The 25,205-nt window shown below is 43.1% G+C and overlaps 2 protein-coding genes across 2 annotated transcripts; both read right to left on the reverse strand.

Annotated features, from left to right (window-relative positions):
* Positions 1-300: 300 nt before the first annotated feature.
* Positions 301-10,941, reverse strand: plppr3b (phospholipid phosphatase related 3b). Its single transcript, XM_066647592.1, has 8 exons — positions 10,521-10,941; positions 6,987-7,096; positions 6,547-6,732; positions 5,708-5,837; positions 4,931-5,126; positions 4,634-4,691; positions 3,981-4,154; positions 301-3,353 (listed from the first exon to the last, which is right to left on the reverse strand). The coding sequence occupies exons 2-8, from the start codon at positions 7,065-7,067 to the stop codon at positions 2,094-2,096; spliced, it is 2,085 nt and encodes a 694-aa protein (XP_066503689.1). The 5' UTR covers positions 7,068-7,096; positions 10,521-10,941; the 3' UTR covers positions 301-2,093.
* A 3,166-nt stretch (positions 10,942-14,107) lies between these two features.
* Positions 14,108-23,960, reverse strand: med16 (mediator complex subunit 16). Its single transcript, XM_066647636.1, has 14 exons — positions 23,468-23,960; positions 22,656-22,763; positions 22,195-22,364; positions 21,610-22,041; positions 21,293-21,398; positions 20,633-20,788; positions 20,323-20,540; positions 19,943-20,149; positions 19,525-19,735; positions 19,066-19,199; positions 18,635-18,827; positions 18,232-18,448; positions 16,683-16,766; positions 14,108-14,613 (listed from the first exon to the last, which is right to left on the reverse strand). The coding sequence occupies exons 1-14, from the start codon at positions 23,604-23,606 to the stop codon at positions 14,487-14,489; spliced, it is 2,502 nt and encodes an 833-aa protein (XP_066503733.1). The 5' UTR covers positions 23,607-23,960; the 3' UTR covers positions 14,108-14,486.
* Positions 23,961-25,205: the final 1,245 nt, after the last annotated feature.

The following is a 25,205-nucleotide window of genomic DNA, read 5'->3' on the forward strand; positions in this document are numbered from 1 at the left end:
CTTGTCACAGGCCTATTAAGACCTCAGAACTGTGTTCACTTGAGGAAAAAGGGTATAATATGTCTTCTCAATTAATGTCTTTCTCCCCAGTTCAGCACTGAACCTCAACACACTTGGAGGTGAACAATAACTCCACGAACCTGTTCTGGTAGTTAACAGAGGCACTCGTTGACTAGCGTCTAGTTGTTTATTTCAGAGCAGAACTAATTACATTTAATGTGCTATGGCTGAGGTGAGGGGGAAACTGCAGTATCACTGTAAATGATCACATTAAGGTCTTTATTTTCATATTCCACAGGGCAGAGTCAAGTTTACCAGAAGTTGCATATTACAGTGTGAGTACTCTTGTGGGCAACATGATGAAATCCATGCATGAATGTTTGTGCTTGTGTATCTTGCTATTTTGTGGCTAGCTGGCATGGCCATTTGCATTTAAAAGCTCTGTCAGGACTTTACTCCAGGGCTGAGTGCATGCATTTGGTCCTCCAGTGGTCACTGCCACACTGCTGAGCCCGAGGCTTTTCTCACACTAATAATCCCAAGTGTACATTTCATGCCCTGAGCAGCGACACAGAGAAAACAATCTGGCCTCTTTTCAACACGTTTCCAGTGACCAATGTGAAACCACTGATGACTGCAATTACTCCATATTTAAAAAACATATTTAAGGGCTATTAGATGTTTGTTATTTCTGTGTCACAACTGTCACTCTAGAAACCAATCATATCATTGAGGGGGGGACAAGATGGAGGTTTCCTGAGAGGCTTCAGAATCTGAATCTTCATTTAAAGTTATATCATAGCCTCAGTGTGCTGTATTTTTCTCACACAATACAATCACAGTTACTCTTAACAACTTTTTAATTCATCACTGTGACAAGGCTGAACTTCCAACTTGACAACCACTTACATAACATGCAGTAGTCAACCGGCACAAGAGCATGAGCCGCAGGCTTTCTTACACCAGCGAACAAAAGCAAGACATGGAGACTGCAAATATCATAAAAAAATTCAGTTGTTTAAACTCTCTTATTAAAACCCCCCTATTGCTGTAACCAACCTGCCACTAGAGGCACTTTCCTGTGCTTTTTAAGTGCTTAGAAAAATTCAATCCTTCATTCAAAACAACAATAAAACTAAACCTCTGCTTGGTATAATGCTTATTATTATTATTATTTTGTAAACTGATATTCCTTACTTGTGGGTAAAGGTAGCTCTTTCTGACATGTGGAACTTGATGCTACACTGGTACAACGAGAAGGAGCTATCCCTTTAACTATGGCCTTTACCATAGACACAGAACTTACCATTAGAGTACCCCAAAGCTTTTTTCCACTGGGCCATCTTTGGTCAATCAATATGTATGAACTGTAAATGTATGTGGGCTCCACATTTAAAACGAGTTACATTCCCCTCCAAAGGTACAAAACATTCCAGAATTCTAACATTGTAAGAGATAAATAAAATCTGTGACGACAGAGTTAGCATTATGCTAACTAGCAAGCTCACCAAATTCCTTCTCTGTTAGCATGTTGATATGAAACATTTCTGTAAGCAAAAGAAATCCAGCTCTCGAAATTATATTCAACTCAATAAAATTAGATTTTTTGAGCAGTATTATCCCCATAAGAATATTTTCCATAATAATAAATACCAAAGACACTAACACGTGAAGTCCACTTGACATCATAGGCACAAACAAATGTGCTTCAAATCAAGTATTAACAGAGAAAAGGCCACAATACCAAATAGCCATTTCCATAATTTACAGTACTCTTTTTATAACGTTGAAAATACAATATGTAAATGTAGATGTTCTTCACTGAGTCTTGGTGCTATAGATTGGTTTGCATTCCAGTCTAACGGAGGTGTGATGAAAACCATTGTGCTCATTAGGCTGTCTGAAGCAGCTATTCTCAAACAGTGCCTCGAGATACGTCTTTTCCTTAACGAATCCACCCAGGTATTTCCCGTCAATAGTAAAACAAAGTCATTAAATCTAATAAAATGTACAAAATGACTGAGAGATTCTGTGTGATGCATAGCGAGATCTGTCCACCCTGCATCTGCGTTCATGCATTTGGCTGTTGCCCGTCACTCTTTGAAACGCCGGCCACTTTGCAGCTTTTTGTAAAAGTTCTCCTGCTCGTTCTGGTTCTGGTGATCCACGAGCACCAAGGGGGTTTTGCGCCGAAGGCTGCGTCCTTCCACAGCCTGATCCAGGAGGAGCAGCTGGGGAGGCTGAGGAGGGTGAGGAGACTCGTGGTCAGGCTCACTGGTGAAAGAACATGGCGAGCTGTTCTTGATCTGACGATATCCCCTGGAGCTCTCGCGATTCAGGTCATTGAGTTCATAAGACTCAGGAGCCATGTTCCCATTAGAAGTTCCTCTCCGCTCCCAGGGGTTAGCAGGGTTTGACACCATGTGGACTACGGGGTGATGGGGTGCATGAGCATCTACCGTGACAATGCCAGAACAGCTGTCCCGTTCAGACGGGGGGCGGTAGGGTGGAGACTCTGTGCCTGCAAGAGAGGATGTAGCAGAGGACGATGAGGCCTCTGAGGATTTGGCCGACCCAGAGAGGAGACCCTGCTGCTTGGACATAGCAATGACTTGCATGATGCGAGGTTGGTTCCCTGCTCTCATGGCAGCTGGGACACTGGCACCACTCTTCTCTGTGATTGACAACCACTTGGCACGGGTACTGGCACTCTTGGGTGACACGGGTGGAGGGGCACAGGGCTGTACTGGTGGTCTAGGGGACATCACAACCCTCGCCCCAGCTTGCGGATTGGACTGCCTACTAGGCTGTGGTACAGTGGTGGTGTACAAAGGGGATGGTGCACGTTCCTCTTCCGTAGTGTCATCATCCATCTCTGAACTTTCCTTACTACCCTCTTCACTTTGCAGACTGGCACTACGCATCTCCATGGACTTCTGCTTCCACTCAGAGACCAGTTGTTGCGAGCGCATGGGGTCTATAGGTACAGGTACAGGCACCGTCACAAGACGCCTTACGGGCTCCTCAGGGCCCGCGGTGGCCCGTGGTAAAGTGTTGCTGAAGGTCACCATAGTCTCCTTGCCCATAGGGCTGCGTGGTGCAAGGAGCTCGACGTCTACGCTGGCACGTTTCAAGCTGCCCAAGGATGCCTTCTCCCTCTGCAAGGGCCGGTTCAGTCCGTCCAAGGAGGCTGGTGATGTGATCTCCTCATTGCTCTCAGAGGCATGGCCTTTGTTGTACACTGAATCGTGACCTCGCTGGGCCAGAGCTCTTAACGCGTCCTTAGGAGGAGGCGGGGGAGGTAGGGGAACAGCGTCCTCTGCTGGTTTGAAGTTAGCAACAGCGTGGAACGCCTGAGAAAATTTCAAAAAGATTCAAGTGAGTGATGGTTTATCTAACAAGGTTTGTCATGGATTTTCAAATCTGGTGAGATGAGGGGTATATTGTGTTAATTAGATTTCTACCTGACCACATGGATCAGTGCCTTGTCCATTACACAGCCCTTATACAAGTTGTAGGATGCACTTGAACAAGCATTCAAAGACATAGTACCCAATCTGAGTTTGGAAACCGATGTTCGGCAGGCTTCCTGTTTTGCTGACTCGTGCAATAGCAAGGCAGAGTAAAGAGATGGGATGACATGGGAAATCATAGATATGATATGAGTGGAAGATATGAGTGGAAGCAAAGGAAGCAGGAGCCTCACTGACAAGAATGAGTCTACAGCCTGACATTATAGTCTCTGTCAGAGAGGGGAAAAAAAAGATCAAGAAGAGGAAGAGAGACGTCTTCCCCAATTAGGAAAAGCATCTAAGAAAAGGGAGGTACACTGCATATTGCAGTAACAAGTGAACGGTAACATTACGACTGGGCATAATCAGGGAATCCCTTGTTAATTTTGGCAAGGGGAATCATGAATATATTTCAGTTGTGAGGTTGAATAAAGGATAATCTGTGACAAAGGAGAAACAATGGCTCACCAGGTAGGCAGCGATACCGGCGCCAATGCAGAAGCCCACATAGACGTCAATGGGGTGGCTGCGGTACTGGGTGATCTGAGTCAGGCCCGTTAAGGCGGCTGCGATAGCGAAGGCGAACACCAGCACAGGTTTCAACAGCTTTGTGCTGTCTGAGATAGTGGAGTTGAAGTACATCTAGAACAGAGAATGCAGCAGATGGTCCAGAGCAGCTTGCACCAATTGCTATCTATCAGCCTGGCAACTCCTGATAATTTCATAAGGACAGACTGGGGCTGATAATGAGAGGTGACTGCCTTATCTACTGTTCTGCACAACAGGACATTTCCTGAATCTGCCAGGTACTTTGAAAGTATCCAGAATTCATTTCCCTTTCTTTGCTGAACACCAGAAATGAGCATGCAACAATAACTCCCTGAACTGATGTAATCCAAGCTCAAGACTATACTCAAATTTATGAGTGTTAATATGAGTGTGAATTTAAACATGTACAAGAGTCAGATTGCAAATTAAGCCTTGGCTAACATGGTTTGTTTTTTCTAGGCACTCTTTGCTATCCAGACAAACTGTGCTAAAAGTGGGGCATGGGTAAACATAGCTAGCTTTGCTCTTGACACCCAACAAACGCACATTCACACTGGGACGAAGAGACTTACTGAAATATAAACAGCAGCAAAGGAAGAAAGAGTTGCATGCTGGGAGGGAAAGGTTTTCCTGCCACAAAGGAAAGCAAATTTCTAGAGTAAGTCAAAACCATGGAAACGAGATCTTTTCTGCCGCAAATAAACACAGATTTGAATATGAGCATTAAGGGTAAGGCAAAGGAGATAAAGAAATCAAAAAAGAAATACAGACTAATTCAAAATCCTCCTTGACTGAGGCTTTTTTTTTTTTTAGCAGTTATCAGCTATTATCTTGATCCCCTGCCATGTCCTGGGGGGACGTGGGATTACCTGGCGGAGAGAATGGCGTGCTGGTCTTGGCCGGAGCAGATGTCTTTAGTGATGTAAGGGTTTTTCTCACAGGAGACTCCAGGGAGGGTATAATTGGGTTTGCACACAGTCAGGAAGAAGGGCGTGTGGTAGCCAGTGGCAATTTGGATGACATCAGTGACCAGCGCCGTGGCACAGAGACCAAACACATGAACGCCTGAGGAGATGAGAGTGAGCGAGATCAATAAAGAATGAGCTTGGTATCAAACAAGCACATTTAGAGGACATGAAATTGTGATGGGGGTATATAAGTAAAACGACCCAATGAATTACTGACAAGCTCTATTTCAAACAGCCACAGCAAAGAAAGCTTCAGCAGTGGCCATATACACTACATCTCTAAAAATCTGTGAGGGAATTCAGGTGTGAATCCAGTCGACAGGTGTCACACACATTCCACAGAAAAGCACTGACCAAAGAAAAACAACATGTCCAATTCCAAATGTGAGCTACAAGAAAAAAAAAACACTTATTATGTCAGTACTGTACTGATTTCATTGCTTTCTCAGTGCTTTTTCTAAAAATTGACACAGATCTGACAGAATTTTAGTGACCAATGATCTGTAAAGAGACACATTTCCTTCGTGATTAATACTGATGAGAAACGTGCTCAGATAAAAGCTTAAATATCTCACATCTCTCATATTTTAGTTTGGTTTGGGAAAGAAGCAGGCATCGTAATGCAGTCGCAGCATGAACCGCCTTTAATTTCGTAGGAGGTGAAATACTGGTACCTACCAACAAATCTCACAGTCCTGCGTAGAAAGGAGTTAAAGTTACAGCCGCCAGCATTAATGCTGCCTTCGTTGCCAGGTCGGATCTTCAGTCTGGACTGCATGCAGTACACAATGCCCTCTCCGATCATGATCTACACACAAGACACTCACTCAGGCAGAACATCCAAACCACTTACTACTGCACAAGATCTTTCTTCTGGGATTGGGGTAATTGGCCTCAAACACAGGCTCTGTCTGTACTCGCTAAAATCACCTGGATGGAAATGTTGAATTTTGACATACTTCAAAATATATTCAGATGACACTCAAAAGCTACTGTTCTACTTTTTTTGCGGTGGGTGCAGAGCTCCCTAGCTGCAGTTAACTCTACATCCATCCATCCATTATCTGTGAGCGCTTATTCAATTCAGGGTCACGGTGGGTCCAGAGCTTATCTGGAATCATTGGGCGCAAGGCAGGAATACACCCTGGAGGGGGCACCACTCCTTCAAAGACACACACACAAACACACACCTACGGACACTTTTGAGTAGCCAATCAACCTACCAACATGTGTTTTTGGACTGTGGGAAAAACCTGAGCACCCGGAGGAAACCCACGCAGACACAGGGAGAACACACCAACTCCTCACAGACAGTCACCCGGAGCAGGACTCGAACCCACAACCTCCAGGTCCCTGGAGCTATGTGACTGCAACACTACCACCGTGCCACCCGTACCAGACACAATTTTCAGTAACTCGTATTCTTTGTGAAGTCTTCATATCAGTCAGGCTCTAAAAAACACAAACACTCAGCCTTCTATTATCCTTGACATACTTGAGCATGTGATTGTACTCACGGAAGCAGCAGGACCTGCGAAGGCCAGACTCAGCAGCATCAGCAGTGGGATGAGCTCCTCTCCACTCTCCACATAGGGCATACTGAGGGAGCGGTCATGGCAACGGAAGCCCACCTGAGCTGGCTGCAACACGTCCGTCAACTCCAGGAAGTACAGGGATACCATGGAGGAGGCCACGATGGGCAGCTGGAGGTCAGAAGGGAAACAAGATTGCAGCGGTGTATTCACAACCTAATTACAAAGCTATCAGAAAGTAATACATAGTAATATTGTTACAGCTCTAGTAGGTGGAATGCCAGGCTCATTATGCCTCAAATCACAGATTTGTCTTTGAATGGCTGCGGAAAACCTGCTGCCAAACCACAGTGTAATTAGAGGGGAAAAATGACTAATCACAAATCGTTACACAGCACCCAAAGGCAATACACGATGGAGCTCACCTCTACAAAATAGAAGCAGGGTAATAATGTTAAACTGTCTTTGGGGGGTTTCTTCTTGATCTTTTCTCGTGTGGGCATCATTATGGCTCCTCCAAAAAAACCACACGGACCTGAAGAGAAATGAGATGAGTTGATAATTAATATTATACAAGCTGCTCAACGGACATGTCCCCTTACAGAGACGCATACAGATAAAGCCCTCTTCAGTTCCCCTCCATTTCAATAGGCAGAATAATCCTTTCAAATCTCATGCAGTAAGAGACGGGGGAAAAAAAACAGAGGCAGTACTATTTCCAGTCTAAAAAATCCTCCGCTCTGAGATGGTGGAAGATTGGAAAATGAGAAAATAATGATCTCTGATGCCAGTGTAAGTAATGACAGAGTTCCAGAGAAAAACTGTAAGTGCCAGAGGAAAAGAAATCAAACGATTTCTTACTGAAGACTCTCAAGGAGAGTAGGGTCCTGTGGATATACCAGCAGCCCATAATATTGTCCAGCATTGAACACCCATGGATTTATTGGTATTGGTACAAATAATTGATATCAATTACCAATACATAGTGACTTATTTCTCATTTAACTAAACAGATCTACAATGAAAAGAGCCCTAGAACACTAGACTGGCAGTTACCTCACACACCTACTGTACAAGCTGAGAGTGAATACGGAATATTATCTTGGTTGGAATAGGTCTTGCGGGCCAGATATGTCCTCGTCTTGAGGACGTCTGGAGACAGCCTTGAGAAAATCTGGATTAAATTGGGATGGGAATAATCTGAGCTTGAAATTTCCAACACTGTAACGTGTGTGAAAATGGATGTCCACATAAACACTCCAGTTAAAGCAACACTAGGAAATATTTGGTATTTTTGCTCCTGGGCTCCCCCTACAGTTGACTGTAATTCATTTTACAGCACTGTCCTGAAATAAAGTGGGGAGGGGGGTGGTTTCCTACCCTCCTACAAAGGTTACATTGTGCAGTTTCTGCAGTGCTGAACCCAGAGTAGCTACAACAGAGGCTTTATTCTCTTTATTACAGAGCAGTGAAGCGTCACAATGATTTTAAAACTGTAATTTTAAGGTAAAAATACTACCTAGTGTTGCTTTACGCAAGTCTAAAAATAAATGTACCTTTTGAGATAATTGACATTTATTTGTAAACAGATGGGAAACCAAACTTGGCCCCTATCTTTGCCTCCTGGGTAATTGTCTTCAAGGTACACTACATGGTCAAATGGTCAAGTGAACACTTGCTCATTAACATTCACTATTGTAACTGCTTCACCCTGGTCAGGGCCACGCTCAGTCCAAAGAACACCTGGAATCACTGGCCACAACACCCTGGGTGCCAGTCCATCACAGGGCATCAAACATCACCCAGTCACTCGCACGCTCACACTAACAGCCAACCCACCTCCTAATACATGTTTGTGGACTACAGGAGGAAACTTGAGCACACAGAAGACACAGACACAGGGTGAGCACACAGGGAGCAACCCCAGTACCCGAGACCCTGGAGCTGGTTGGTAGCAGCACTATGTATAGCACCACCTCTCTGCCCTCATTAAAATTTACTTTGAAATTAAGGGTAATAATGGGCAGTTTTTTACCCTCTGCTGCAGTAGTAAATGCTGCTCTATTGGGAAATGTTAAGACTAGACGAATGTAGCTTTCTGTGAGGATTTCTTGGCATTCGACCATGAAAAAAGAGCATTAGTAAGGTTAGGTATCGATGTTACATTAGTTCTGCATCACAACACCCACTCCAGCTCATCTCAAAGGAGAACACCACTCCAGAGAACCCAGTTCCACTGTTCCAGAGCCAGGTGCTTTGCTTATTTGTGCTGATTGTAGGATTGGTATCGTTTCTATAAAGAGAAATGATGTGTAATAAGAAACATATTACATTCACAGCTATGATAACTATCAGCTCTGCGTAAGTTTCACTCATGAAACTTTCGCATTGGTCAGACCCAAACCTTCATGCGCATTTTAAAGGAAAATGGCTGATACTGGCCTGTGCTAAACCAGCAGTGGCCATGCGAAACTCCTCGCCTGAAGACACACATTCAACTTTCAAGTGGGAGTAAGTGAGACTTGGCTAAACTTAACAGGGTGCTTGTTTTTCATGAAGACAAGCTTTGTTTATCTTGAGGAGGCACATATGCCTTCCAGGCAATGAAGGAATATTGAGAGTCTGTGTGTGTGTGTGTGTGTGTGTGTGTGTGTGTATGTATGTCTGTAGGCACTGAGCTGCTGCCCCTGCTCCTCAAACAGACCAATGTCTGTGGTCACACATCCGTTGTGACACTTCCAAGGGCTTCCAATAAAGAGCAATTTAATGAAATGGGGTAAGCCCACAGGAGGCTGCTCTCAGTTGAAACGAGCCTAAAATGGACCTTGTGCAAAAAGGATGTTTTCAGAATGATCGGTCTAGGTACATGCTGTTCCCAGTGCTCTCTGTGAGATTAGTGTAAGGTTAACAGGCACTTTACATACGGCAAAACACTGCTAATGGCATTTAGCTTCTGCTTACCAATGTTTCATAACTCACTTCCGTATCAGGGCTGTGATAAAACACCTATAAGCTGGATGATTGATCTGCTATAGACTGACAATGGAGCCGATGAGAATAAATAAATCAATGATATATATATTCTTAGTATATTAGTTATAATATTATATATAATACTGATTGTTAGACAGGTAGCTACTTTGAGGTCATCATGTAGACACACACACACACACACAGATTTATCTGTACACTCTCCAGCATATAATAAATGAAATGGTCTGGAGCTGCTGTACAGACAGCGACAAGCTCAAAGCCAAGCACCAGCTACAAAGGTATACAGCCTCCCAGCACTGGGCATTGGAGCAAGGGACCTAGGTTTTCTGGTGCGATGGATCACCAACAGATATCTTCAGGATAAAGTGGAGTGGTGTTTGTGACTCAGAATCCATGACCTCATTAATGTCCTTCTGGCCGGGTGCCATCAAATCCTCACAGCAATGTTCCAAAGATTTTCTTGAAGTGTAGAAGCTATTAATGATCTTGATGGAAGAATGTTTTTTGGATGATTGTGTCCTTACAGATAGATAGATAGATAGATAGATAGATAGATAGATAGATAGATAGATAGGATGGGTCCCATATACACACACTACATCTGTAAGTTGAGTGCTAGGATATGAGCAAATCCGTTACTGATTGACTGGTAAATCATTGAATTCTCACAAATCTGCCATGACTGACTGGTGGCAGTTATTATTGGACGCTGCTGCTGCTGCAGAACGGTATACAGCAGTAATTAGACACCGTGAAAGAGAAGTGACTATGAATTAGTTCACACTGCGAAAAAAGGTGGAATAAGCGACGTAAACAGACATTAGAAGCTCCGTTAAATGACAGAACGTTGCCCAAAAGTCTAGTCTCTCGCCCACTGTAACCTCACTGCGACAGTGCTGCTCCCTTCACCACAGCAGCGCTACCGTTAACGGTTCGGGGCAGACAGGTAACCGAGGTTTACTCACCTCACAGAAGAAAAAAACAGTACTACTTCAGAAAAAAATCGACGCGGTTTTCTCCACAGAACCTCAGCGTTCCGGTTCGGGTGTCCAAAGCCGTTTCTCCTTCAGCGGGTTACACTGCAGAGCTCTCGGCTTTCATTCCTCTTTCTGCTCACGTTTCTCTCACGAAGCACGAAGCGGCTCCTGAGCTGAGGCGCTGAGGCGGAGGGGAAACAGTTCGAGTGTTTCTCTCACCGAGGAGGAGGAGGGGGGACGACACACCGCACCTCTGTTTCCTCGGTAAATACACGACCCCAGCAGTTACAGTCAGACGGAAATAAAGCGTCAGAAAGAGAGAAGGACAGTGGTCTTCGGTGTGGAAGTGTGTGGGCGACGAGGGTGGGAGAAACAGCTCGGTTTTCTCTGTACACACACGAAGCCACTGTCAGCTCTGCCTCAGCTTGCGGTGTGACCCACTGCTCCATTCTGTTTGTTATTCATTATTGCTCATCTTTCCAGGACTTACTCTCGTTAAAAAAAGCTCTCTGGAACATGAAGTTGGCTTTCTGAGGCGAATAAATTGGTTAGTTCTAAAACTGATATGCTAATTAGGTTGTTTATATGTTCCTTGAACCATTTGGACAGTTTTGTAGATACACTAGACTACATGTCTTGAATAGTGAATTCCCCTAGCGCCTATGGTCCATTCTCTGTGGGTTCAGATGTTCAGTTGTGGATACCCCATCTATATATTTTCAGTGAAAAATCAAAGCATAAATGTGGACACAGACACAGCCTGTTGTCCCTCATGCTCAACGTCAAGCGTCGACAAGAGATTAAGTTCTCTAAAGTAATAGAGCTCCTTACCACACCTTTGCCATGAGCAGATTTCCACAAACTTTTTATTTTTTATTTATTTTTACATTTATATATTTTTGAAAGGCCTGACAATAGTGGCACCACTTACATTGTATTATGATATTATGATACACAGTGGTGGAGTGAAGTTTTCTATTTGTGGGTAAATATTAAATAAACGCTAGACATTTTTACCCTACGAAGATATTGTTGCCCCCCTCCTCCAGGGTGTGTTCCCGCCTTGTGCCCAGTGATTCCGGGTAGGCTCCGGACCCACCGCGACCCTGAACTGGATAAATAGTAACAGACAATGAATGAATAGACATAATTATTACACAAAATAAAATTCTTTAAAGATAGATGAATTTATACTGTCTGATTGTATTTAAGGCGGCACGGTGGTGCAGCAGGTAGTCTCGCAGTCACATAGCTCCAGGGGCCTAGAAGTTGGGGGTTCGATTCCTGCTCTGGGTGACTGTCTGTGAGAAGTGTGGTGTGTTCTCCCTGTGTCTGCGTGGGTTTCTTCCGGGTGCTCCGGTTTCCTCCCACAGTCCAAAAACACACGTTGGTAGGTGGATTGGCGATTCAAAAGTGTCCATAGGTGTGAGTGAATGTGTGTGTGTCACCCTGTGAAGGACTGGCGCCCCCTCCAGGGTGTGTTTCCGCCTTGCGCCCAATGATTCCAGGTAGGCTCTGGACCCACCGCGACGCTGAACTGGATAAGGGTTACAGATAATGAATGAATGAATGAATATTTAAGAACTTCAATATGAATGTCCAAAGTATGGTACTAATGGAAAATTTCAGAAAATGACCAGACCTCTTAGAATGAATACTACCTCAGCAGTGTGTGAGGAGTGTTTGCCATAAAGTTTAGATATATTTAAGTTAGCGTACATAATCCCTATGTGCAAGGGTTGAAAACTAGGTCTTACTAAGGCAACGTCATCCTCTTTGGCAAATCAAAGGCTTGTTGGTAACCTGCTTCTGCCAGCTCCCCACATGGCCACCATTTTTGACATTTCATCTACTGTCCTTGTTAATAATTTAATGTGTCACTGATGTTGTTTGTGTACTTGTTTTGTAATGAATGCAGTCTAAGAATTCTGAAAAAAAAACCTTTTATTTTGTTGTTGAGGAAGCAGAGTTATAACTGGCATATTGATTATATTTATCATTACTCTGATAAAGTAGCAGTGTCTCAGTCACACAGCTCCAGGGACCTGGAGGTTGTGGGTTCGAGTCCCGCTCTGGGTGACTGTCTGTGAGGAGTTGGTGTGTTCTTCCTGTGTCCGCATGGGAGTCCAAAAACACACGTTGGTAGGTGGATTGGCGACTCAAATGTCTCTGTAGGTGTGTGTGTGTGTGTTGCCCTTTGAAGGACTGGCGCCCCCTCCAGGGTGTATTCCTGCCTTGAGGAAAAGAGACAACAGAGTAGCACCCAGAAAGCTCAGATTCTGATTTATTTCTCTCTGTAGTGTGAACGTGCACACAGCATGACTCCTCTACCTGAAGATTTGAACTTTAAAGAAAATAGGATGTGTGCCAGCTGATTTCCATCCCATGGCATGGCCATTATCAGGCCTTTTGTACGTTGAATCTTTCTCAAAGGTCAACTTCACGAATTAGGACAAACAAACTCTTTGTTAAAGCTGCAAGTATACATACGGTACACAAAAGGCCTAGACATTATTTATAATTATTAGAGTAACACTAATAATTCACCAACTCACATTTCTATTCTATTTTCATTCATTAACATTTCTGTTGAAAATGGGAAATCTGAGGAGTGTAGTTACCCTTGGATTGTGACATTGTTCCTGCTTTCACAATGCACTGCACTATGAATCTTTAACATGAACACTGAGGGGACCCTGATGTGTGTGTGTGTTGTTTTTCAGACACTCTTTTTCATAGTGTTTATCTCATGTTCATGTTGCAAGGCCAATGAAAACACTCATTATCTGGCAGGACTAGGGAACACCAGCAATATTTCTGCATAATTAAAAATGAAAACAAATTCTCTCAGATTGGTGCGATCTAGGGCGGCACAGTGGCGCAGCAGGTAGTGTCGCAGTCACACAGCTCCAGGGACCTGGAGGTTGTGGGTTTGATTCCCGCTCCGGGTGATTCTCTGTGAGGAGTTGGTGTGTTCTCCCTGTGTCCACGTGGGTTTCCTCCGGGTGCTCCGGTTTCCTCCCACAGTCCAAAAACACACATTGGTAGGTGGATTGTCCGTAGGTGTGAGTGAATGTGTGTGTTGTCCTGTGAAGGACTGGCGCCCCCTCCAGGGTGTATTCCCACCTTGCGCCCAATGATTCCAGGTAGGCTCTGGACCCACCGCGACCCTGAACTAGATAAGCGCTTACAGATAATGAATGACTGGTTTGATATATATTGCTCAATTCCAGAGTAACAAGCAGACAGTAATTCTTCAGTGATGGTGATGGGAATCAGACATCCTCACAACTCCAGACTGCCTGTTTCCTAAAACAAAAATCACTAGATGTTACAGATGACAGCTGGTCAACTCTATATCACTCTTGGTATCGCAATGTAATGCTTTCAAAAAAGCTGTTAAGGTGTCTCTTTTTTCAGTTCTTTTTTTTTTTACAACACAAGATCTTGCACCTCTCTGTGGCATAACACCAACCTACCAGCAAGAGACGATTTAGGTTCAGTATTTAAAGACTCACGTGACACGTTAACAGTTTCCACAAAAGAATATAGAAAGTGGGATTTTGATTATGGACAAATCTGCTTTGGAGTTTATTGCAAGCTACCGTACTACAAAAGAAGAAATGAAAAACAACATTATTTACATTACAGTTAAAACATGTATTCATTGTTTGTAGGTAAGGGATAAACTTTTCATTTCAATGCTTAATTGGAGTTTGAAGTGGGCAGTGTGAAGAAAAGTGATAACACCATCAGTCTGTTGTGGATCTAAACCGTGTCGTGCATGTTCACAGTTATAGCTAACGTCAGTCTCTTTGATCTGGAACATATTGGTCCTGCGTTTCACTGAAGCAGGACAATAGAGCTGGACAGACACACCCTTTGAACATAATCCGCTGTATGATCTTGTCATCATCAGTCCATCAAAACGTCTTATTGCCAGTTTGGAAAGATTCATGAGAAATTGCTGGGTATTTTTCTCCAGAGACCTCCACATAAACAGTTTTTAATCCAGCGTTGTTCCCACTGCTTCATTGCATTGGTCTTGTTTGGAGAGCGCAGCATCGTAACACAGCCGCACCTGAAGGACAAAGGGAATACAGTTATACTCGAGGCATTTGTGGAGTAGGGAAAGTTAAAGTTATATACACAATACAGTAACTAAAGGGAGCAGTTATATTTGGTGTGCAAATGTCTATATCAATAAGCTCTACAAGGCAAATGCAGCTCAGCAAGTAATGGAGCCTTAAGTAAACAAATTAGCAGTGTGTAAACTGTACACTTAAATCACCATACACATGCCTCAAACCATGCTGAGCTGTCATCTCAAATATACTTGCTTAAGTGGTTTTAGACACCGTTGTACGAGCAGTCCTCTATGAGAGTGATCAAAAGCGTAGGCAAAGCTCATGTGTCAAAGTTAACACATTTATGCTGTTGTTTTAATGGCACTTATTTTTCTAACACTGGTAATGCATTTGTTGTAGTTTGTGTCTTTGAACTATCCATAGTTACAAGAGAAATGAAGCCTAGTCGGCACCAGAGACATCGGATAAAGCTTATTTGGTCCCTCCCTTCTTATATCTATAGCTAAAGGTACTAAAATGCATTAAATATGAGCCAAAAACCACACATTTATTGCATTTATCTACATAAAGTATAAGATAAGGCAATTAAGCATGATTCTTTTTTATCATTTGACCCTCCCTAACACATGGATATACAGGGGTTGGACAATGAAACACCTGTCATTTTAGTGTGGGAGGTTTCATGGCTAAATTGGAGCAGCCTGGTGGCCAATCTTCATTAACTGCACATTGCACCAGTAAAAGCAGAGTGTGAAGGTTCAGTTAGTACAGGGTAAGAGCACAGTTTTGCTTAAAATATTGTAATGCACACAACATTATGGGTGACATACTAGAGTTCAAAAGAGGACAAATTGTTGGTGCAGGTTTTGCTGGTCTTTGTGATGTATAAAGAGCCACGGTATCCAGGGTAATGTCAGCATACCACCAAGAAGGACGAACTCATCCAACAGGTTTAACTGTGGATGCAAGAGGAAGCTGTCTGAAAGGGATGTTCGGGTGCTGACCCGGATTGTTTCCACCAGAACTGTCCGTCGGGAGCTCCACAGGGTCAGTATACACGGCCGGGCTGCTATAGCCAAACCTTTGGTGACTTATGCCAATGACAAACATCGGTTTCAGTGGTGCAAGGAGCGCAAATCTTGGGCTGTTGACAATGTGAAACATGTATTGTTCTCTGATGAGTCCACCTTTACTGTGTTCCCCACATCCGGGAGAGTATCACCCAGACTGTTGCATGCCCAGAGTGAAGCATGGGGGTGGATCAGTGATGGTTTGGGCTGCCGTATCATGACATTCCCTTGGCCCAATACTTGTGCTAGATGAGCTTGTCACTGCCAAGGACTACCGAACCATTCTGGAAGACCATGTGCATCCAATGGTTCAAACATTGTATCCTGAAGGCGGTGTCGTGTATCAGGACGACAATGCACCAATACACACAGCAAGACTGGTGAAAGATTGGTTTGATGAACATGAAAGTGAAGTTGAACATCTCCCATGGCCTGCACAGTCACCAGATCTAAATATTATTGAACCACTTTGGGGTGTTTTGGAGGAGCGAGTCAGGAAACGTTTTCCTCCACCAGCATCACGTAGAGACCTGGCCACTATCCTGCAAGAAGAATGGCTTCAAATCCCTCTGACCACTGTGCAGGACTTGTATATGTCATTCCCAAGACGAATTGACGCTGTATTGGCCACAAAAGGAGGCCCTACACCATACTAATAAATTATTGTGGTCTACAACCAGGTGTTTCAGTTTCATTGTCCAACCCCTATATGTCAGAAAACACATATGGAAGTTTATTAAAGTCTGGTGAACTATATGTTGTAACTGAAATATTAGACTCCTATTAGCCACATTAGGTTTGTTACTGGAACATTTGCTAAACATATCTCGGCTGAATTACTACATTTGGAGTGAAAGGGAAAAATAATAATGTTTAAGTAAGGTTTGGAAAAAAAACTTAAGGGTATAACAAAAAGAAATGTACGTAACATTAAATGCCTACTCCACATTTCAAAATGACCAACACTACTACTTAATGATGTGTGTTTGTACCTGGTGCAGGCCTTGCTGTCCTCAGTTGGACAGATGCCCATGTGTAAACAGCGTAGGTTGTCCATCCTCTGAGATGCTGGACTCCTGAAAAGATAACATTCTCATTTAATGACAGAAAAAAATAGCTTCTATAATAGAGATAAACCCTGTAAAGACAGCAGTCCTAGAAAGTGGCTCGACTCAGGGAGGGTCGGGTTTGTTCAGAAATATTCTGGTTGTTTTTCATTCCTCCAAGTCGCCAGAGGCACAGAGCTCTAGTGTGGACTGTGACAGAGACAGACAGACAGACAGACAGGGTGTCATTTACAAAATGAAGGTGCGACTGGTGCACAGCATTTCTGACATTCGCACATTTAAAGCTGACGTTAGACCATAATCACCACAATCTTCATGGAGAGGACAGTTTAAACTCACTGACATTTATTATTTAAGCTGAGTAAATATTTAGACGGTGTCTGACATTTTGTTGGAACGACTGTTGTTTAAAGACCGTTCAGTTACCGCAGTAAATTAAACACTAAACTGTACTTATAGGATTACACAGACATTTGCTTTCTCAAAGCAGCATTTGAGGTTATATTATGTGGCTTTGCACAGTAAACAAAGAACACAGCCAATAAAAACTCCCCAATGACTTTCTCTAGAAGCTTTATCATCCCAGCAGCACATACATGAGGTAGAAATGTAATTTAACACAGTTCATCCAGCAAACAAATTCTACACTGATCACATCAGTCATGATTTAATTACAGCCAGCGGTCATTTATAGTATGTTATCCATGCCCAGTTATGTGTGACTTTCGGCTCTCTGCCTCTAACAAGGCTAAAGCCAATCATGCAGTAGATGTGGTTATCCACAAAACACCAAGACTGTATCCCAGTAAAGCATATTTCATCCATAGAAATATATGGGATGTGATAATATGTACATGAGGCAAAATGTGCACAATAACTAAGATAAATTTGTAGCTCTTAATTTATCCCTGTTTTAGGCGAATTTTCTGCCCCAGTTTTTAGATGTTTTCAATTCCACTCCATCAGTTAATTTCTCCAATCATACACCAGTCACCAGTCTCAGAAGAGTGGAGGCAAACATGGTTTTCATCTGATGCATATGAGACCAGCCTACCACTTTTTTTCAAGCCATTGATGCTACTCCACTCACAACTTAGTGAGTTAGTGAGGGGAACGCAAAGTGTCCAGATCTGTCACATCAGCTGACAGACTCCTGTGCTAGCTAAAACCACGGACAGTGATATGTGGATAGGGGGCCGTCATTTCCACCCACAGAGGATGGGAATAGGATTGCCAGGCTTTGGACAGCTGAGGAATAGAACTAAGAAGCTAAACAGCTGAGCCATTGTTGAGCCCAAAATGTGCTCTATATTAAATGAAAACCATTGCATCTAAATGCAAGTAATCATTGCAGCAACTGAACTGAGACCTCAGAAAAGACACTGAAGTTGGTTTATATCTCACTGAGTTAAATTATACATTTCTGTTTTAAAATGAATATTTCTCAAAAAAATGCAATGTACGTGGTATTTACCTGGAGAAAATCTCCATCTGCGAGTTGGGGTTGAGTCCAGGCAGAGAGTAGGGCTTTCCAAACTGCAGCCGCAGCTGGTGTTTGCTCTGGATTTTGGTGATGACACCGTCATTAATGGGCAGCCAGTCCATGGTCGGTACGAGCAACTGACTGGGCAACAGGCAGCATTCGTCCATCAGCGTCTCATCCGGATCCTGAAGGTGGCTCTCATCGCGGGCTGCAGAATGTACATGGGAGTTAAAACAGAAGATATTTACCGTATTATACAAACAAGCACCGTACAAGTAGTTTCAGATACATTTGTGCCTGATTCTTTCATTTTTCGTTCTGGTACTTAAAAATAGCTAAAGGACTGTAGCTCCAGCAGATGGTGTTTTTAAGGCGTGTAGAGCAGCAAACTCACAGCAGAGCCAAAGCTTGGTGAGGAGGCGGAAAAGCAGAGACATGCTGTCCTGGTTGTCAGAGGTGGCTGTGTAGATGGGAAGGCAGCCAGGTTTCAGCAGGCCCCAGATGCGGATCATCACCATCATCTCCCTCAGCATGCCCAGGGAGGACCCGTCTCGCAGGAAGCCAAAGCCTGGGCGCACTATAGAGCCCTGTTATGCAAAGGAGTAATGGAGTAAACATTAGTCTCAATCAGCAATATATAAACATCGGTAAGTTTCACTATAATTCAAAACTCTGGAATTAGTTAAAAATAAGGGGCAAAATAAAAGCGGGAACCACATATTAAAGCAAAAACAAAAAAACCCATATGCTGCTAAATTTTCATTCTATTTTTTTCTATAAATTGTGTATAACATTTATGTATACTAGAATCAAAACAATACTGACCTGGTTTGGCAAGTTGGCAAGCAGGTACAGGACAAAGTCGCCCACCCACTGAATGAGCTGCTGAAGAGACTGGAGAGGAGGCCCATCCAGAACAAACTCCTCTGTCTTTAGGTTAATCATCACCTTGTCTATGTCTGGTCAAAATAAAGAGATGTGAGATACAAGGGTGAATGTTTCACAGAAGTAACCGACTGTGATTGCTTTTGCCAAGGCATCAAAGAAACAAACAATAACAATACAGAACCTAAGATCATAAAATATTATGCTATCTGTTCTCGACTATAGTTTATTAAGTGTAGGTCTTTGGCCATAAATTATACTGTATAGATCGACTTCTACCAGTTCATTTTAGTCTAGAACTGACTTAATCTCACTGTTAATAGAATTATATCTGTGTATGTAGAAGTGATATCAGGAATAAGCTCTTTCACCCATGTAAGTTTTAGCAGAGTTTATTACCAGTGTCTGTGTTCTTGGTACAGATCTCTGCCAGTCGGTCTCCCGGACTTTTGTCTGGTGTGTTGAGGACATGGGGCCTGAGCAGAGATTTGAGTGTGGAGCTGATGGCAATGAGAAGCAGTTTGGCATGGAAATCACACGCACGGGCCGCTGTGGCAGTGGACAGCTTACACAGAGAGGCCTTTACAGCCACAATGCGGGTAGCTAACACCTTCCAAACAAAACCAACAATCAGAAATCATGTAGTCGCTCAACAATGCTGCTTTGTAATTCTAACATTAAAGTAGACGACCATTCAAAATTATAGTATGAATTTCAGAAAAACACTTAACTTAGTTTAATTTCTTTTATAATATATAAATTATTGACTAATAACATTAATAATAATAGTAAGAAGAATAAGAATATGTACACATACTTGTTGGAGAGTTTGATTCTGTCTCATGTATTCCTCATGGAGTTTCTCCACCAAATTATGGACCATACCCGGCTGCACATGCAGCAGCACGTCCCACCAGTCATAACCTGTCACCATACAGTACTCCAGCAGAAAGAGCAGGTGGCGCAGGAGTGTGTTCATGTCCAGTATCTGCCCCATGGAGGGGGACACTCGGATCATGTGCAGCTAAGGTCAGAAACAGTTAAGGTTTAGTCACACTAATCTTTTGAATGTAATTGAACTGTGTAAATCTAATGTATTTCTCACAAACAAGACACAAGAGAAAGAAACTGAGTTTATATTTTAGTTAGTTTCTCATATTCTTCTTTACAGTTTAATAGAAACTTTGACATATGCACCTTTCCGTGGTTGTCCACACCAACCAGAGCCAGAGACGTCCATGAGAACTGAAGGGCTTTGAAGTGGACGGTCGGGCCTCCAGCTCTCTGCCGTTTGATGGCTGGCTCTTCCCCCACTCGCTGAGAGGAGCCAGAGGTCCCGTAAAACATCCCCATGGTGTGGAGAGACAGACGGTGCAGTATATGAATACTGCCATCGTGGAAAGCCAATGCCAAACCTGTGCAGAAACGAAATCATATATTAAAATCTGAATATTTATAATAGAAGTCATTTGCGATATAACTATTTTATATAAAAACAGATGCTTACCAAGCCCTGGACAAAACTTTGTGTCAGAGGCGACTTTAAGGTCAGTGTTGGAGATGGAGATGGGCAGTTTAGGAAGTGCTATTGCAGAAACACGGTCTAGATCATTAGTGGCTGAAAGGATTCGCCACTTCAGAATCATTGGCTGCTTCTCACCCACTGCAAACGCAAGGCAAAATCAAATGACAAAGTCTAGTATATATAAATTGGGCAGCACGGTGGTGCAGCAGGTAGTGTCGCAGTCACACAGCTTCAGGGACCTGGAGGTTGTGGGTTCGATTCCCGCTCTGGGTGACTGTCTGTGAGGAGTTGGTGTGTTCTCCCCGTGTCCGCGTGGGTTTCCTCCCACAGTCCAAAAACACACGTTAGTAAGTGGATTGGTGACTCAAAAGTGTCTGTAGGTGTGAGTGCGTAAGTGAATGTGTGTGTGTCTGTGATGCCCTGTGAAGGACTGGCGCCCCCTCCAGGTTGTTTTCCTGCCTTGCGCTCAATGATTCCAGGTAGGCTCTGGATTCACCACAAACGTGAACTGGATAAGTGGTTACAGATAATGAATGAATGAATGAATAGTATATAAATTCGTAGCAGGGTAATAAAAAAGACTGTCATACATATTGTAGCATTCCCAGGCAAATTCAAACAAGTTTTAGAAATATTACTTACCAACAGGTGAACGATGCTGAAATATGTTATTTACTGGAAGTCCCTCCTTTCGTAAAGACCAGCACTCTACTATGCTGCCCATCTGACTGGATGCGCAGAGCAACACCTTTAGAAACAAATGGCATTATAAAACAGACAAAATCACGATTAAGCAGTAACTGTGGCAGATTAGAACAGCGATACATTTACTGAAAAAGCCATAAATTGTAAAAAGACCTATCCTGTGTGTTAAAATAAAATGATTTTCAGTAAATAACTCCAGTGTCTAAATACCTAGGTCCACCTCTACCATGACATGTGAAGCACCATTATCTTACCTGCTCAGAGTTCTCCCGTGTGAGGAATTTGAGATGTGTAACAGCTGGGTACTTGTCCCTCCGAAGTGGGTCAGTGGTGCAGCGCATGAAAAGCGATGGCAGCAGCTCTGTATCAATTCGACACTTCTCGTTCACCACGCTTACACATACTTTGTAGAACTGCACAGGGGAAGAGCTACTTCCATCTGTTGCAGCCACCACAATGTTTCCACCACTGGTGAAAGCAATATCCGCCTGAGCCACACGTCCACGCAGCCTGCAAAGGCTTTCGCTGGCTGACAGTAGAGCGCCGTTAGGCTTCAGCAGAGAAACGGTCACCAGGCCACTCACTGTCACAGCAAGCCAGCCCTCCATGGGCTTTCCGCCGAACAGAGTGAGCGATGGAGAGAATTTCACTCGGGAGAACTTCTCACCAAAGTTGGTGGAGCCAGACTACAGTGCAACAAGAACAGAAATTAAAAAAATAACATGTCAAATGTTTAATTTAATTTCACAATGGTACTATGAAATGTCGCCTCTGGCAGCAAGGAATATTCTGGTTGAAATACTACATTTAATGCTTTAAAAATATTATTTTTCTTTTACCTTCTCCACATGCAAAGCAAGCTTGACCCCATTATGCAACCAAGATAGTGTCACAATGGGATCTCCATCAACAGAACTGCTGTGAGTGCTTTCCCAGCTGTTCACCAAGTGCTCTGTCATTGCCCAGCACTTAATCTGTCCATCCCCATCAGCAGAGAGCAGTCTAGAACCTAGCCACATACACAAATTCCGTGAAAAATCAACAATCAGTTATAATAGCCTCTAATGAAGGCAAAAATCACTGCATTATTTTTGTCTGAATACAGGCTTGTAATCTGATAGATAGGTTAGCCATGTCTTACGTTTAGTATTGCCATTCTAAATACTGAATAGATACGCATGAAAGTATGCCACATGCTTGAAATATCTGATGTCTTAGAGCTGGGCTGTTTAAATGTGTTTGTTTTGTCCCAGCAAAAAAAAGCATATAATAGAAATTTGGATAGACCAGGCGTACTCACCAGACTGATCCCATTCCAAACATGAGATGACTTCTGTGTGACCAGAGTTGATGGAATAGACATCCCAAGGATGTTCAGTGTCAATGATGTGAATCATATGACTGAGATCTGTAAAAACAAACAAAAAAAATTGTATACATAGCATGGACTGATATTCTACACCCACTGTCTGTTTAATCAACTCACTGGCCATATAGGCACTTTGTAGCTCTCCTATTAAAGACACTAGTCCCTCCGCTGGCACTGACGTGATGGTGGTGTGTTGCACTGCTATGAGTGGATCCGACATGGCAGTGCTGCTGGAGCTCATTGTCCACTCTATTTGATACACACACCTTGTTGGTCAACCTTGTAGATGAAAAGTCATAGAATGTAGCTCAGTTATCCTCAAGTCCTTCACCTGTGGCCAAAGGACACCTCGAAAACAAAAATTTGGCTGAATGGTTTTGGTTCGTAGACTATTCTCAGTCCAGTAGTAACAGTAAGGTGTGTGAAAACTCAAGCAGCACTGCTGTGTCTGATCCAATCATTGCAGTGCAACACACACTAACACACAATCACCCCCCAGTAAATATTTACTCTGTAGTGGTCCTGTGGCGGACCTGAACACTGAAGAAGAGCGCGCTAAAGAGGTTTAATAAAGTATACAGAACAACAGATGGACTATATATTCAGTGGAGCTGATCAAATGGACCATGACTGTAGAATAATACTGTGATTTCGTTTTTCATTAGCCAGTGTGTAATGTTACATTAAATATTTACTGCTACCTTTTTTTAAAAAAAAGAGAACATCCACAAGAAAACATTTACCTTTATCCTCTTCTTCATTTTTCAGGTCTGTAGTGAAGGCAATGAGGTTTCTACACGACCAGGCGCACACCAGCAGGATAGACGGGCAATGGTTACTTTTCGGTCTCTTCTCCCATTCACACACATACACAACCTCCATGATTAATTCATGGACGTTTCAATTGTGTATACATATATTTATTCTACCGTGTAGTTATTCCCTCAATGCCAGTGCTCCTAGCTAGTGATAGCTAACTGGCTGCTGAGGTAACGTCAGTTCGTCCAAACAAAGCGCGAACTTTTAAGTGAACAAAACCGAGCGGGACAAATATAGCGCATTTAATAAACTACACTTAATCCACACTTTTCTGAGAGAGAATATAAACAACACGCTTTCAGAAATTGTTATTTCAGACAGAGAACAGTTGAATGGTTATTAGAGTTTGAGCCTCCTTCTACGGTGTTGTCTGTTCATAGGGAAAACAATAAGAGCGCCTTCTCTGGACTGGAGTGTAATGACGGTTACCCCTAAAAAACCAGAAGGCCCTACATTTGTGAAATGGTTCCTCAGAGAGAATGTGTTTGTTTGATTCCGTGAACCTTTTAGAGAACCGTCCTATGTAGCACCAAAATGAGTTATTCTGTTACCTTAGAAGATAAATGTTTTGGTGCTGTATAGAACCATACCACACATTCTTTGTAAATCTGAGGAACCATTTTACTATGCAAAGAATCATTGTTCACAGTGTTTATAAAGAATTCATGGTTCTAAACAGTACCGCTACCTTTAATAAAGAACCTTTGAGGAGCCTTCTTTGTAAACATTGGATATATACACTGCCTGCCTCTCTAGTATATAAATAAATAAAAGTCTCACATTTTACTTTTCACATTCACTGACAATACAGATGCACGGTGTGGATGCTTGTTAGCCCCTTTCACCGTCCTGCAATAGTCAGGACCCCTATGAAGCTTATATTTGGGATTGTTCTTAACACTTCAGTCACACTGGCATGGTGGTGTGTCTGTTGTGCTGGTAGGAGTGGATCCGACAACTGTGCTGCTGGAGTTTCTAAACACTTCAAAGTCAATGCTGGAGTGATAATAGTCCACCAACCAGAATGATCCAGTCTATATATTCAATTTATGTTTAAAAAACCCCGAAGCACTGCTGTGTTGACAAACACTAACACACCAGCAACACATCAGTATCACTACAGTGCTACAATGATCCAGCACCCAAGAGATACCTGCCCCGTGATGGCTACCAACGTAAAAATGGGTGGGCAGCAATCTGTAAATTGTGGAGTTACTGTGTGCACCTACAGGGGTTAGACAATGAAACTGAAACACCTGTCATTGTAGTGTGGTAGGTTTCATGGCTAAATTGGAGCAGTCTGGTGGCCAATCTTCATTAATTACACATTGCACCAGTGAGACCATGTGCATCCAATGGTTCAAACATTGTGTCCTGAAGGTGGTGCCGTGTATCAGGACGACAATGCACCAATACACACAGCAAGACTGGTGAAAGATTGGTTTGATGAACATGAAAGTGAAGTTGAACATCTCCCATGGCCTGCACAGTCACCAGATCTAAATATTATTGAGGCACTTTGGGGTGTTTTGGAGGAGCGAGTCAGGAAACGTTTTCCTCCACCAGCATCACGTAGAGACCTGGCCACTATCCTGCAAGAAGAATGGCTTCAAATCCCTCTGACCACTGTCGAGGACTTGTGTATGTCATTCCCAAGACGAA

This window comes from Hoplias malabaricus, chromosome 16, assembly GCF_029633855.1.
Source record: "Hoplias malabaricus isolate fHopMal1 chromosome 16, fHopMal1.hap1, whole genome shotgun sequence".
Classification (NCBI taxonomy): domain Eukaryota; kingdom Metazoa; phylum Chordata; class Actinopteri; order Characiformes; family Erythrinidae; genus Hoplias; species Hoplias malabaricus.